Genomic DNA, 13,339 nt, shown 5'->3' on the forward strand with positions numbered 1-13,339 from the left:
GCGAAGATGACCTTAGACTGGAAGGAAGCACAGAAGAAACGTGTTATTACAATGTCACCCAATATGAACTCTGTTACCCAAGAACTAGTTAAATGGAAAAAACCTGAAGCTGGAAGTTTAAAGCTTAATGTAGATGCTACAGTTTGCACATGTGATGACTCTTTTTCAATGGGGTTGGTTTTTCGAGATCATGCTGGTGTTTTTGTAGCTTGCAAAACAATAAGGCAACCTCCTATTGGTACAGTGGCCGAAGCTGAAGCTTTGGCCATTCTTGAAGGTCTTCATTGGCTTCTCACATTGCCTCATTATAGGGTATTTACTGAATCAGATTCCTTAACCAATGTCCGAACTCTGCAGTGTTCTCAGGATAACCTCCTAGAAGTTGGTCATATTTTGGATGCTTGCCGTATTATTCTTGATTCTAGAACAGGTTATTCGATTTCTTTTGTTAAAAGATAAGCGAATAGGGTTGCTCACTTAGTAGCTAGATTGCCCTGTACCATAAATTGTCAAAACGTGTTAATATTTCCTCCAGTTGTGTTGTTGGAAGCTCTCTCTATATATATATAGGGCTGGTGTATAAATTCAAACTAATATAATAGCACGTGCGAGTCAAGGACTATTTTCTAACAATATTGGAATTTCGCGTATAAAGGTTTAGAATTATGTGAGGATGGTGAACATTTTGAAATTTTATAATATTGAAAAGTTTAGAATTTTAGGAGAATTAGAAGCTGAAGTTTGAATAATTTCGACCACATCTGAAGCAAAAATAATCGTGTCCTCACGAATTGAATTATTGCAATTCAGATAGACAGTGATTGTCAGGTTTTTTCAGTGACTTTTCATTTTTTCAGAAAAATGGTCAAATTTTGATATTTTTAAATTGAGTAGATTATGTTGTTATGATCGAAATAAACCTAAATATGTTGGTTTCAATCAAAAATTGAATAAATTTATTAATTATGTATACATCTAAGAATATTTTATTTATCCATAATTGTTAACTTATTTGATTTTTTGTTGTCAATTTGGTCAAATAACTAAAATATATAAATTATTTTCTTAAAATTATATTATGTATACGTTCTAACAATATAATTTTTATTGAATAAACACGCATTATAAATTTATTTGTGTATTTTTCGTATTAGTGTGAACTTGATTATTTGACATTGTTAATTAATTCTTACATATAATATCATAGATTTTAAGAATTCGATTACTTGAAAATATATTACATTATTTACTAAATACATGTTATGTCTTAATTTATTTATATTTTTTGGTATAATGATTATCTTTATATGTTAGATATTGATCAAAATTATTATCTAAATTATAACTTTAATTAGTTAAAAATATATAGCTAACTAAATCTATATATATATATATATATATATATATATATATATATGAAGGAAAAACAAGACTAAAAAATTTATTTCATGAACTACAATAGGAAGAAGAAATTTTACTTTTTAGCGACACATATTAAGTGATTGATTAAAACATAAAAGACATAGTGTCATAGATGTATTGTACTGTTAGAATTAATGGGTAGATTGTGCTTCGATTCCCGCCAACAATAATTTTTTAATTATGATAGATACAGGGGCAAATTCATCATTTTACTGAAAATATGTTGGGATTTTATATATAAAAGAGATTTATATTATTCTTATGTACGATAATGGTAACTTAGTCTTAATTTCAATAAAGGGTGTTCACCTGTTAATTAAAGGTATGCCTTTTTCAATATTTATTACAAGTTAGATGTACTTTGGTAAAATAAAATCATATGCACAAGTCTTTTTCGATCTTGAATACTCTCTCTGTCCCTTTTCCGTTGTTATTTTTTTATCGGTCAAATAGAATAATTTTTGATCAAAAATTAAAAATTACACTTATAATATTTAAGAAAAAAACTGAAAGCTAGATATTAAATTAAATTAAATGTTTTTAATTATATTATTTTTTATTTTATTTAATTATAAAATATTAATAAACCTTGATCAAATTTCGATAAATTTGATTGCATAAAATGACTAATTTAAAAGCGACACGGGGTGCAATTTTTTGAAACAATCAAGTAAAGGATAATGTTTGGGGTACATAATTGTGTGTACAAAATTTTGTACATAATGATATGTGGTGGGTTTAATTGGAATGTGCCCATATATTCACATCAACAAGCGCAATTAAAACACACCACATCAATTGTCATGTCATTCTGTACAAATTTTTTGTACAAAATTATGTACACATGACATTACTCGTAAATAAATTATGATATAAATACTTAAATTTCATCAAAGTGGCACCTTATCTTATTTATTTATAGCCATAACCGATTCTAGAAACTATGCCATATAGTGCCCCCCAAGAAATGTTCGGTATGCACTAGTGGTAAGTAACGGTAAAGACCATACTAACCATAAATAAACCTTTTAAGGGATTTAGTGCATCACAGATTAAAGTTTGTACGAAGATATGATTCTTATGTTTAATACTCTTTCTTCACTACCATGATAAACCTTTTAAGGCATTCTAGGTGCTGCACTGACTGTAGTGTGTAATTTTGTCCGTAGAGAGTCGGGCTTTTTCAGTTAAGAAATCAAGTTTAGAACTTACTGTTTCCCTAAGAATGATTGAGAGCCATATCTTTGGCCAGTTGAAGATTCTCAATTCAATAATGCAAATCATAATAAAAGGAATACTAGCATTTCGTTTTTGCCTGCAAAAGTGAATAGAAGTATGGCTTGAATTCATCCTGTTGACGTTCTTAACTTCTTATGCATCATATATGCTGAAATAAGTTGATCAAAACAAGTTACGAAGATGAGATGCATTAACAAGTACAAACGTAATTTCTAATTTAGGTAAGTCACATTTTTTAATCAACTCTGAATCATCTCTCGACGCACCTAAAATCAAAAGAAATCACACACTGTAACATACATCAAAAGAAGTACTTTGTACTGGGGACAGTAGAAACGCGTACTCAAGCCAACAAAGAGATGTAGTTTTGATCAACCTTGTGCCTAAAGAAGTATTAAAACTCCTGGAACATGCTTTCAGGCATCTATACCATAATTACGTTGACATCAGTTATTCTAACATCTCGAAAATCCTGTGATTTCACCGAGTCTTATCATTATCAATAAATTACGTATTGTCATGTTGTTCTTGATTTTAAAAATGTCAATTTTGTTTTCCTAAGCATGTTTTGCTAGTATTTTTATAATTTTGTCGAACTACAAAAGTTTGAGATGTTCTGGTTGCATCTTGTGTACTACCAGTATCCAAGTACAAACTTTGCTGCTGTTTAAGTTCAGATAAAGTGGATGATAGTTATATAATTTACGGCACACCTAATAATGATTCTTATTAGCAGATTTATATAACAGTGATACAAGTACTTCATAAGTTTTTATGCCATCTTGACCCTTTCTTGAAGAAAACATGTTATTGTCTTCAAATCATGATTATTACTTGTTACTTAACTATGGTGCTCCAAACACCTTCTGTAATCTGTTGACTCGCAGAGGCTGATCTTTAAGAAACCTTACTGAAACTTCAGTACGAAAATCTAGACTGAAACACTGATATTTCTGCAACATCATGTCAGCTTCAAAAGATATAAGATGTGTGGAAAGTTGAACTGACCCAAACCATTGGATATTTCACCGAGTTACACTCAGCCAAACCAGCTCGCTCGAGTACCTTTTTGGCATAAGATGACTGGCGAATTTGTATGAAACCACAGCCTCGAACAACCTCTAATCCCACGTAATACGATAGCTTACCCAAATCAGACATATCAAATTCTCTACCCATCTCCCCCTTGAATTTGAGGATGTCTCAAATATTTGCCCCTGTGAAAATTAGATCATCTACGTAGACTCCAACAATCTGCGAACCAGCTCCATCACGTTTGATATACACGACATTTTCAAAAGGGCATTTGATAAATCCCAACGTTAATAAATACTGATTTAACCGTGCATACCATGCTCGTGGAGCTTGGTAAAAACCATATAAAGCTTTCATCAATCGATAAACCATATGTTCTCGTCCTTCCTTTGCATAACCCTTTGGTTGAGAGATATAAACTTCTTCTTGTAACACTCCATTTAAAAAAGCTGATTTTACATCGAGGTGATGAACCTCCCAATTATGTTTGGCTGCCAAAGCTAGTGGTAAATTCACGGGTGCAAACACCTCCTCATAATCAATCCCATGTCGCTGCACATAACCCTTTGCAGCAATCCGGGCTGGGCTTTGTGTTTTGTGATTTCACCATGTTGATCAGTTTTCAGCTTAAAGACCTACTTTAAATCGATGGCCTTGTGACCCTTCGGCAGATTTGTGAGTACCCAGGTGTGATTTTTTTCGATAGCTTCTATTTCTTTGTCCATCGCATCTTTCCACTTAGGCTCTTTTATGGCTTGTTCAAAGCATACTGGCTCATCTATACCCATCAATAATAATTCCTCCTCAGCCATTTCGACTTCAGTCTTGTGATCATAAATATAATCAAGACTCCGAAACTTACGTGTTGTCACACTGTCATCATATGCATCTCTAGGTACATCTGTATTTGTTGAGCCGAGTTGAGAACTACTTTGAGTTTGCTACAAAGGTGTGTTTGGTGACCCGATTTCAACCTCTGGAACCGTTATGGGCTCACTTGTAACATCATGTAAAATTGTTTCAGGAAAATCAAATATATATTTGTCCCCTCCAGGTGCTTCAACATTGATTGTAGTCTCCCAACACCATCCCTTATCTTCATTGAACACCACATCTCTACTGATATGAATCTTTCGAGCAACAGGATCGAATAACCGGTACGCTTTGGTGCCTGGTTGTAACACCCCCTTCTAAGGGAGATATTACTTAAAATCCAAAAACCTGCAAACATAGCACTAATATATTTCTAAACAATAATTAAACAGTCCGAAATCTCAAAAATAATATTAAATCTCCAAACAGTCTAAACCAATAATATAAATGTGAAATCTGTAAATAAATAATTAAGTCTAATTAAAGATAAAATTCTGAAATCCTAATCAACGAATTGGGGTAGCTCTCCATCACACAGTCCCAGATCCCCCTAAGCACCTGCCAGAAAAAGAATATGGCATGAACCAAATGCCCAGTACGGATTTAGAATACAGTTTACAAAATAAAGAGATCAGAAATAAATAATTTGTAATTTATAATAAATCAACAATTTTTAAAATAAGTAAGGCTGAAATAACGAGGGGTTAGGATATTTCATACCGAGATCAGAACAAATACAAATACACACATCATAGGGTACCTAATGTGTGCAACAGAATGGATAACGTGTACGGCATATACAACGTCACCATAAATCAAATCACAAATCAAACTCTGGGTGCACCCACGTATCCTGAACAAATATCAAATGCACAAAAGGTCCTCCCATGGGCTAACAGAAGGATACACCGTGACCAATCACACTGTCACGGAAGTGTCATGTCACTGGTGCCGCAATGACATGGCTGTAGTACCCCTACAGATGGTTAACTCGGTATACTCTAAATCACACTAAGGCACTACAAGGAAAACTGGCTCAGACAAGTGTTTTAACCCGTTATCTGATTCCCTGAAAACCCGTTGTCTATTGAGCCGCCGTCTCTTACATGGATCAGACAACGATTAGAAACAGTTGTGTGAGTCATCGAAGACAACGACCAACAATGAGTCCCCGTTGTATTACAACCAGAACAAACAACGTCTTTCCATAAATTCTGTTGTAAGAAGATTTATTAGATAAGTAATGTTAAAAAGGTTGTGTATGTGGTCACTAAGAGTTTTAGAATAGAACATAACACACAACCTTTATTCAGATATATATATTGTCCTCTACCTTAACACACAATTCAAACGATAACCACCGTTGTATTACAACCATAACAAACAAGTATTTTCTATATATTCTGTTGTAACAAGTATACTTAGACAAGTTCTCTTGAAAACGTTGTGTATGTTCTTACTAAAAGTTTAGGAGTAGAACATAACACACAACCCTTATTATTTATTGTCCTCCACCTTAACACACAATTTTCAAAAGATAAAATTTTGTTGTCTTACAACCATACAGACAACACCTTTATTTTAAATTTGTATTGTTGGAATTGCTTTATACAACATTTTTTTATCACTTGGTATTGTATGATTATGTTTTGCACTTATATTTTAATGTAGAAAGTGTTGTGTGGTCTTCAAGGCATAATTCTTTTTATTCTTAATAGCATTGTTGGACAATGGATAATAGTTAGTTTTGTTCAGACAATGGTTTTTTATTGTGTGAATCTTCTTTTAACAATGTTTAGTTTTAAATAGCATTGTTATATGTTATAAAACATGATGAGCTTGGTCTTTATAAGTGTTGTGTGAGACACAATATAATATGGTTATTGTATAACTTTATTGGCTAAAAGCTCCTCAAACAATGGTTTTTCAAATTAAAATTAAACACAACAACATTATAAAATGAACATGCCATAAAAATTAAAACCCAAACTATCATTCAGATTACAAGCAAATTGTCACCATTACACCAACAATCAACCATCAATCCTTCTATTACACCAACAATCAACCAACCCTCCATTACATGAATCCACTAAACCAATATTTAACCATTGCAACCAAGAACTAACTTATAACCAAGTTTTATCTTAAACAAAACAAGACCATTCAAGTAGAAAGCAAAATATTTTCAGGTGAACATATCCACAAAAACGCCAGTAATTAGAAACAACGTTTAAATAGAGTTAACTACCATGACTAGAACTCCCAAATTTCAACACAAAATATGTTCACAACTCAAAATACCCAGCAGCACTGTATGCAAGTTCAAGTGGCATGCTTCTTCATGAAGTACTTTGCCCATTCAGTCTTTATCTCGTTCAGTTCTTTCATGCCATAACTTAGGTTGCTTCTGCGTAGCCACTGAAACATGGATCTAAAAATCACATTTATTTACCACAATACACTTGGATATAGAAAAAAGAAAGATAACTATAACATTACCTTCTCATGAAATTTTAATTCCATATCGGCACAAATCTCTTTCATGTAACCCATTATAAACAAACCACAATCTTTGCTCCCAGTTTGGACAGGTACCCCCTGGAGAACATTAAAAACTTTATATATGTCTAGCTACACTATTCTTGTAGAATAGAGAAATTGATAAAATATACTATATTTACCCCCAGATTCTCCCAAGATATTTTCTTCTTTAAGAACTTCTTTGCTTTTTCCTGGTAGAGTTTGATGGCACTACGAAAATATAATATAGATCAATTGTAAGTCATATTTGTATTTAATTATTAAAGTGATTGTAGTTGAAATAAAATTTTAATATTGTACTCACTTGTCAATCACTTCTGTCCATTCTTCAGTTGCAATCCTGCGCTTCAATGGGTCCATGTGATAAACAGTTTGTGAATCTGGATTTACAGCAGTGAGCGTCCAATGATTCCTGATAATTTATGAACAACAAAATTTACAATAACATACAGAGATGATGATATACAAAAAACAATCTTTAAGTAAGGAATATATTATTTATTATAACAGGTACTAACACAGCATTATATGGTAGCAGGAAAATTTGTCCTGGTTTAGCGTTCCTGAATCTGATAGATAAGGATTTTGACCTCTCTCCTGGACTACCACAACCAAGTGCGCCTATCATCCCAGGATCAACAAACGTTATCATGTCAACCATCTTGCGCTTTTTCAAATTCTCTTGCAATAAACTGTTAAAAAAGTTTATGAATGATCCAACCGTACGGATGTTAAGAACTATATGTTTTAGTGATATGAGAAAATTTTGAAAAAAAAATAAATGTGTTTGTTTTGTTATTTTAACAGTTAACCGGTATTTTGACCGGTACGTGTAACTTGTGTTTAGTCTCGTACTAAAGTTTCTATTTTTTAAAAATGTTTATGAATGATCCAACCGTACAGATGTTAAGAACTATATGTTCTAGTGATATGAGAAAATTTTGAAAAAAAAATAAATGTGTTTGGTTTGTTATTTTAACAGTTAACCGGTATTTTGACCGGTACGTGTAACTTGTGTTTAGTCTCGTACTAAAGTTTCTATTTTTTTAAAAAAGTTTATGAATGATCCAACCGTACGGATGTTAAGAACTATATGTTTTAGTGATATGAGAAAATTTTGAAAAAAAAATAAATGTGTTTGTTTTGTTATTTTAACAGTTAACCGGTATTTTGACCGGTACGTGTAACTTGTGTTTAGTCTCGTACTAAAGTTTCTATTTTTTAAAAATGTTTATGAATGATCCAACCGTACAGATGTTAAGAACTATATGTTCTAGTGATATGAGAAAATTTTGAAAAAAAAATAAATGTGTTTGGTTTGTTATTTTAACAGTTAACCGGTATTTTGACCGGTACGTGTAACTTGTGTTTAGTCTCGTACTAAAGTTTCTATTTTTTAAAAAAGTTTATGAATGATCCAACCGTACGGATGTTAAGAACTATATGTTGTAGTGATATGAGAAAAATTTGATAAAAAAATAAATGTGTTTGGTTTGTTATTTTAAAAGTCAACCGGTGTTTTGACCGGTACTTGTAACTTGTGTTTAGTCTCGTACTAAAGTTTCTATTTTTTTTAAAAAGTTTATGAATGATCCAACCGTACGGATGTTAAGAACTATATGTTGTAGTGATATGAGAAAATTTTGAAAAAAAAATAAATGTGTTTGGTTTGTTATTTTAACAGTTAACCGGTATTTTGACCGGTACGTGTAACTTGTGTTTAGTCTCGTACTAAAGTTTCTATTTTTTAAAAAAGTTTATGAATGATCCAACCGTACGGATGTTAAGAACTATATGTTTTAGTGATATGAGAAAATTTTGAAAAAAAAATAAATGTGTTTGGTTTGTTATTTTAACAGTTAACCGGTATTTTGACCGGTACGTGTAACTTGTGTTTAGTCTCGTACTAAAGTTTCTATTTTTTAAAAAAGTTTATGAATGATCCAACCGTACGGATGTTAAGAACTATATGTTGTAGTGATATGAGAAAAATTTGATAAAAAAATAAATGTGTTTGGTTTGTTATTTTAAAAGTCAACCGGTGTTTTGACCGGTACTTGTAACTTGTGTTTAGTCTCGTACTAAAGTTTCTATTTTTTTTAAAAAGTTTATGAATGATCCAACCGTACGGATGTTAAGAACTATATGTTTTAGTGATATGAGAAAATTTTGAAAAAAAAATAAATGTGTTTGGTTTGTTATTTTAAAAGTCAACCGGTGTTTTGACCGGTACTTGTAACTTGTGTTTAGTCTCGTACTAAAGTTTCTATTTTAATTATAATAGACCTTACAACGGTTTGTTTTAAAAAATCGTTATATAACTTGTTTGTTAAAAAAAGCACAAAATGTGTGGTACTCATTAATAGCCCCAGATCTTTGTCTTAAGCCATTCAAACCTCTCAGATCTTTGTCCTAAGCCATTAATTTTCTAGCCTTTGACTCGATTTCTTCATCTTCTTCACTCGATTTCTTGAATCGATTTCTTCATCTTCTTCACTCGATTTCTTGACTCGATTTCTTCATCTTCTTCACACAATTTCTTCACTCAAGCTCTTCATCCTCTTCATCAAAATAACTTCAAAAAAACTCGATTGAAACCATAACTTCATCTTTTTGATTGGGTCAGTGTTAAGGTAATTACTTCATCTCCATTATGTTTAATTTCATTAAATTTTTAGGGTTCTTAATTATATTTGGGCAATGTTTTAGTGTTAATTTTTATTTAATTTGTATTTGCAGTTAGTAATTAGTAGTAATTAGAAGTACAATTAGTAGTACAATTATGTGTTAAGCTCATTAGTTGTAACTTCTAATTATGTGTCATATTTTGAATTAAAACAGATGGACAGGTCTTGGTTAAAGGCAGATAGAAGAACAAAACAATTCAAAAAAGGAGTCGAGGATTTGTTGTTGTGTGCATTTGAGAACGGATTTAGTGAAAATAAAATTTGTTGTCCATGTATAAAATGCGCACATAGTAAACATTGGCATGCTCGAAAAGTAAGGGACCATCTTTTTCTCAATGGTATCGATCAAACGTACAAGTGTTGGATTTGGCACGGAGAGTGCAATACAGAAGGAGGTGAGCCTACCACTAAAGGGACGGGCAGTTCAGAATCGGTAGATCAAATCCTAGTCGGTAGAAATGATGATGTATCCCTGGACTCCTCGGAAATGTTTAACCATATTCAATCTGAATATGAACCTCTTTATCCAGGATGTGAAGGATACACTAAGATGAAGGCTTTGGTAAAGTTTTATAACTTGAAAGCAAAATATGAAATATCTGATACTTGCTTCTCTGAAATGCTACTTTTGGTCGGGTCTATGCTTCCACAAGGCAACACATTTCCTTCTTCATTCAGTGAAGCTAAAAAAAGCTTGTGTGCCTTGGGAATGGAGTATGAAAAAATACACGTATGTCTGAATGATTGTTTACTATACCGTGGAGAGAGAGATGAAGATGAGACGAAGTGCCGCATTTGTCAGGCCTCTCGATGGAAGTTAAACAAAAACGGAGATGAATTGGAAGGGATTCCTGCCAAGGTTTTATGGTATTTTCCATTAATACCACGTCTGAGGAATTTGTTCAACTCACCTCAAACATCTAAGGACTTGACTTGGCATGACAGGGAAAGGTTAAAGGATGGTAAATTGAGACACCCTGCTGATGCACAAACATGGAAGGAAGTCGATGCAAGGTGGCCAGACTTTTCTTCAGATCCTAGAAACTTACGGTTAGCTCTATCTTCTGATGGATTCAATCCTTTTCGTAGCTGTAATCTTGATTACTCATGTTGGCCTGTTTTGATGTCAATTTATAATCTTCCACCATGGCTTTGTATGAAACGGAAGTATATAATGCTATGCTTGTTGATATCTGGACCAACTCAACCCGGAAATGATATTGATGTGTTTCTTCAACCACTTATAGATGATTTAAAAAAGTTGTGGCATGGGAAACAAGTGTACGATGCTTACAAGAATGAGCAGTTTTTGCTAAGAGGCATCTTGTTATGGACTATTAGTGATTATCCAGCCTATGGTAACTTGTCGGGAAATATAATCAAAGGGTATAATGGTTGTCCTATCTGTGTTGATCAAACAAAAGCTACAAGGCTTGTCAATTATCGTAAGTGTGTGGTCATGAGGCATCGAAGGTGGTTGCCCCCTCATCATCCTTATCGTCGGAAGAAACAAGATTTTGATAACACCGTAGAAAAAGAAATAGCTCCAGTTCCATTAACCGGAGAGGAGGTACTTGAAAGAGTGCAACATTTAAAGGGACATGTCTATGGTAAAACACAACGCCAACCACGATTGAAGAAAGGTGATGCTCGACCTGTATGGAAGAAGGTTTCTATATTTTTTGAACTTGAGTATTGGAAATTTTTGCCGGTTCGACATGTTCTCGATGTGATGCACATCGAGAAAAATATTTGTGAATCTTTACTCGGTACGATGCTTAATATACCAAAAAAGACGAAAGACAAGGAATCTGTGCGCATTGACATGGCTGAAATGGGGATTAGAACAGAACTAAGGCCAAAAACTCCGGGGATAAAGGAGAAGTTACCATTGGCATCTTGGAATCTAACCCATTCTGAAAAAAAGGTTGTTTGCTCATCCTTCCTTGGCATGAAGTTGCCTGATGGTTTTTGTTCTAATATTCAGAACCTGGTTTCAATGGAAAATCTTCGTCTTACCGGAATGAAATCTCACGACTGCCATACGATTTTGCATCACTTGCTCCCAATTGCGATTCGCTCGTCACTACAAAAACAGGTCAGGAAAACTATTATCAAGTTTTGTCTATTTTTCAAAGCGATTTGTAGTAAAGTTATTGAGGTTGATAAACTGGAGAAAATGCAATCGCAACTGGTAGAAACTCTTTGTCAGCTTGAAAAATACTTTCCTCCCTCGTTGTTTGATTTAATGTTTCATATCTCGGTTCATCTTGTAAGAGAAGTCGAGCTTTGTGGACCAATTTTCCTTAGGTGGATGTATCCTTTTGAGAGATACATGAAGACATTCAAGGGATATATAAGGAATCGAGCTCGTGCAGAAGGTTGCATCGCTGAGGCCTATATTGCAGAAGAGGCAGTTGAATGTTTGGTGGATAATGAAGAAGTGACAATTGGGGTACCAAAAAAAGGTAGGCATACCAAGGATTCTATTTGCAAGCCATTATCCGGTGCAACATTTATAACCCCGAGCTGTACTGATTTGCACGTAGCACATTTATGTGTTCTACAAAATACCACTGCTGTTAGGCCATATATTGAGTAACTTCTTACACTTTCTCTCTCTTTACTTGAAAAATTGCATATATATTTTCTGTTATTAGTTCAACCAACTTATATTGGCTTATCTTTAAATGCAGTGAACACATGGCCTTTTTAATGACAAAATATCCGGAATATGAAAATGATGAAATGTGGCTTAAAAACAAGCAAAATGAGACATTCCCAAAATGGTTTAAGGAAAAGGTATTACGTGCGTCGTTTGATGTATTTTTTTCCCACTGTTTTATAACTTACTACCTCACCTGAATTATTTTACATATTTGAATTCCTTTTTTTCAGATTGCTTCAAATTTGGCTGATGAAAAAGAGATATCGGCCGAGATAAGGTGGATTGCAGATGAGCCCAACAAGGATGTTCCTACATTCAGTGGCTACAGAATGGATGGTGTTACCTTTAGTACCAAGGATCGTGATGATATGCGTCAAGTTCAATGCAGTGGTGTGTGTGTAGAAGCAGACACAATGGTTGTGCAGGGTAATGATCAAAATATTGCGCACATATCACATATATATTACGGAGTTATAAAAAGTATATGGGAGTTGGACTATAATCACTTTAGGGTCCCTGTTTTTCTTTGCAATTGGGTAGATATAAACAAAGGGATTAAGGTCGATGACTTGGGATATACATCGGTTAATTTGAATAGGTTGGGTTTTTTGAATGATCCATTTATTTTAGCAAAACATGTTAAACAAGTTTGTTATATCGACGATCCCTCTGAAAAATTATGGTCGGTGGTGTTGAAATTGCCCGAGAAAAAGTACCATGAAGATAATGATGATGCAGATGAGGAATCCGTCGAAGTGGAACTCGAGAATGACTGTTTCATGCCCAATTTTCCCGAGATAGATGATAGTGGTGATGACATGGATAGTTACATGCGGGATGTTGATGAACTAATTCAACTTTCTTGAAGTAT

General features: G+C 33.5%; 2 protein-coding genes and 1 long non-coding RNA gene across 3 annotated transcripts; 2 read left to right on the top strand and 1 right to left on the bottom strand.

The window, feature by feature from the left end:
- Positions 1-6: 6 nt before the first annotated feature.
- On the top strand, positions 7-459 carry LOC141704397 (uncharacterized). Its single transcript, XM_074507642.1, has one exon. It carries the CDS (start codon positions 7-9, stop codon positions 457-459), a length of 453 nt encoding a protein of 150 aa, XP_074363743.1.
- Positions 460-7,075: 6,616 nt separating this feature from the next.
- LOC141704400 (uncharacterized) lies at positions 7,076-7,469 on the bottom strand. The gene is made up of 3 exons (XR_012567945.1): positions 7,418-7,469; positions 7,254-7,323; positions 7,076-7,170 (listed from the first exon to the last, which is right to left on the bottom strand). It is a non-coding gene; the product is annotated as an uncharacterized LOC141704400 (long non-coding RNA).
- A 2,485-nt stretch (positions 7,470-9,954) lies between these two features.
- On the top strand, positions 9,955-12,402 carry LOC141704398 (uncharacterized). Its single transcript, XM_074507643.1, has one exon. The coding sequence runs from the start codon at positions 9,955-9,957 to the stop codon at positions 12,400-12,402; it is 2,448 nt and encodes an 815-aa protein (XP_074363744.1).
- The last annotated feature ends 937 nt before the right edge of the window (positions 12,403-13,339 follow it).

This window comes from Apium graveolens, unplaced genomic scaffold (genome assembly GCF_009905375.1).
Source record: "Apium graveolens cultivar Ventura unplaced genomic scaffold, ASM990537v1 ctg7795, whole genome shotgun sequence".
NCBI lineage: Eukaryota > Viridiplantae > Streptophyta > Magnoliopsida > Apiales > Apiaceae > Apium > Apium graveolens.

Coding starts and splice junctions, on each gene's coding strand:
- LOC141704397 (XM_074507642.1), top strand. CDS start 7: ATGACCTTAGACTGGAAGGAAGCACAGAAGAAACGTGTTATTACAATG.
- LOC141704398 (XM_074507643.1), top strand. CDS start 9,955: ATGGACAGGTCTTGGTTAAAGGCAGATAGAAGAACAAAACAATTCAAA.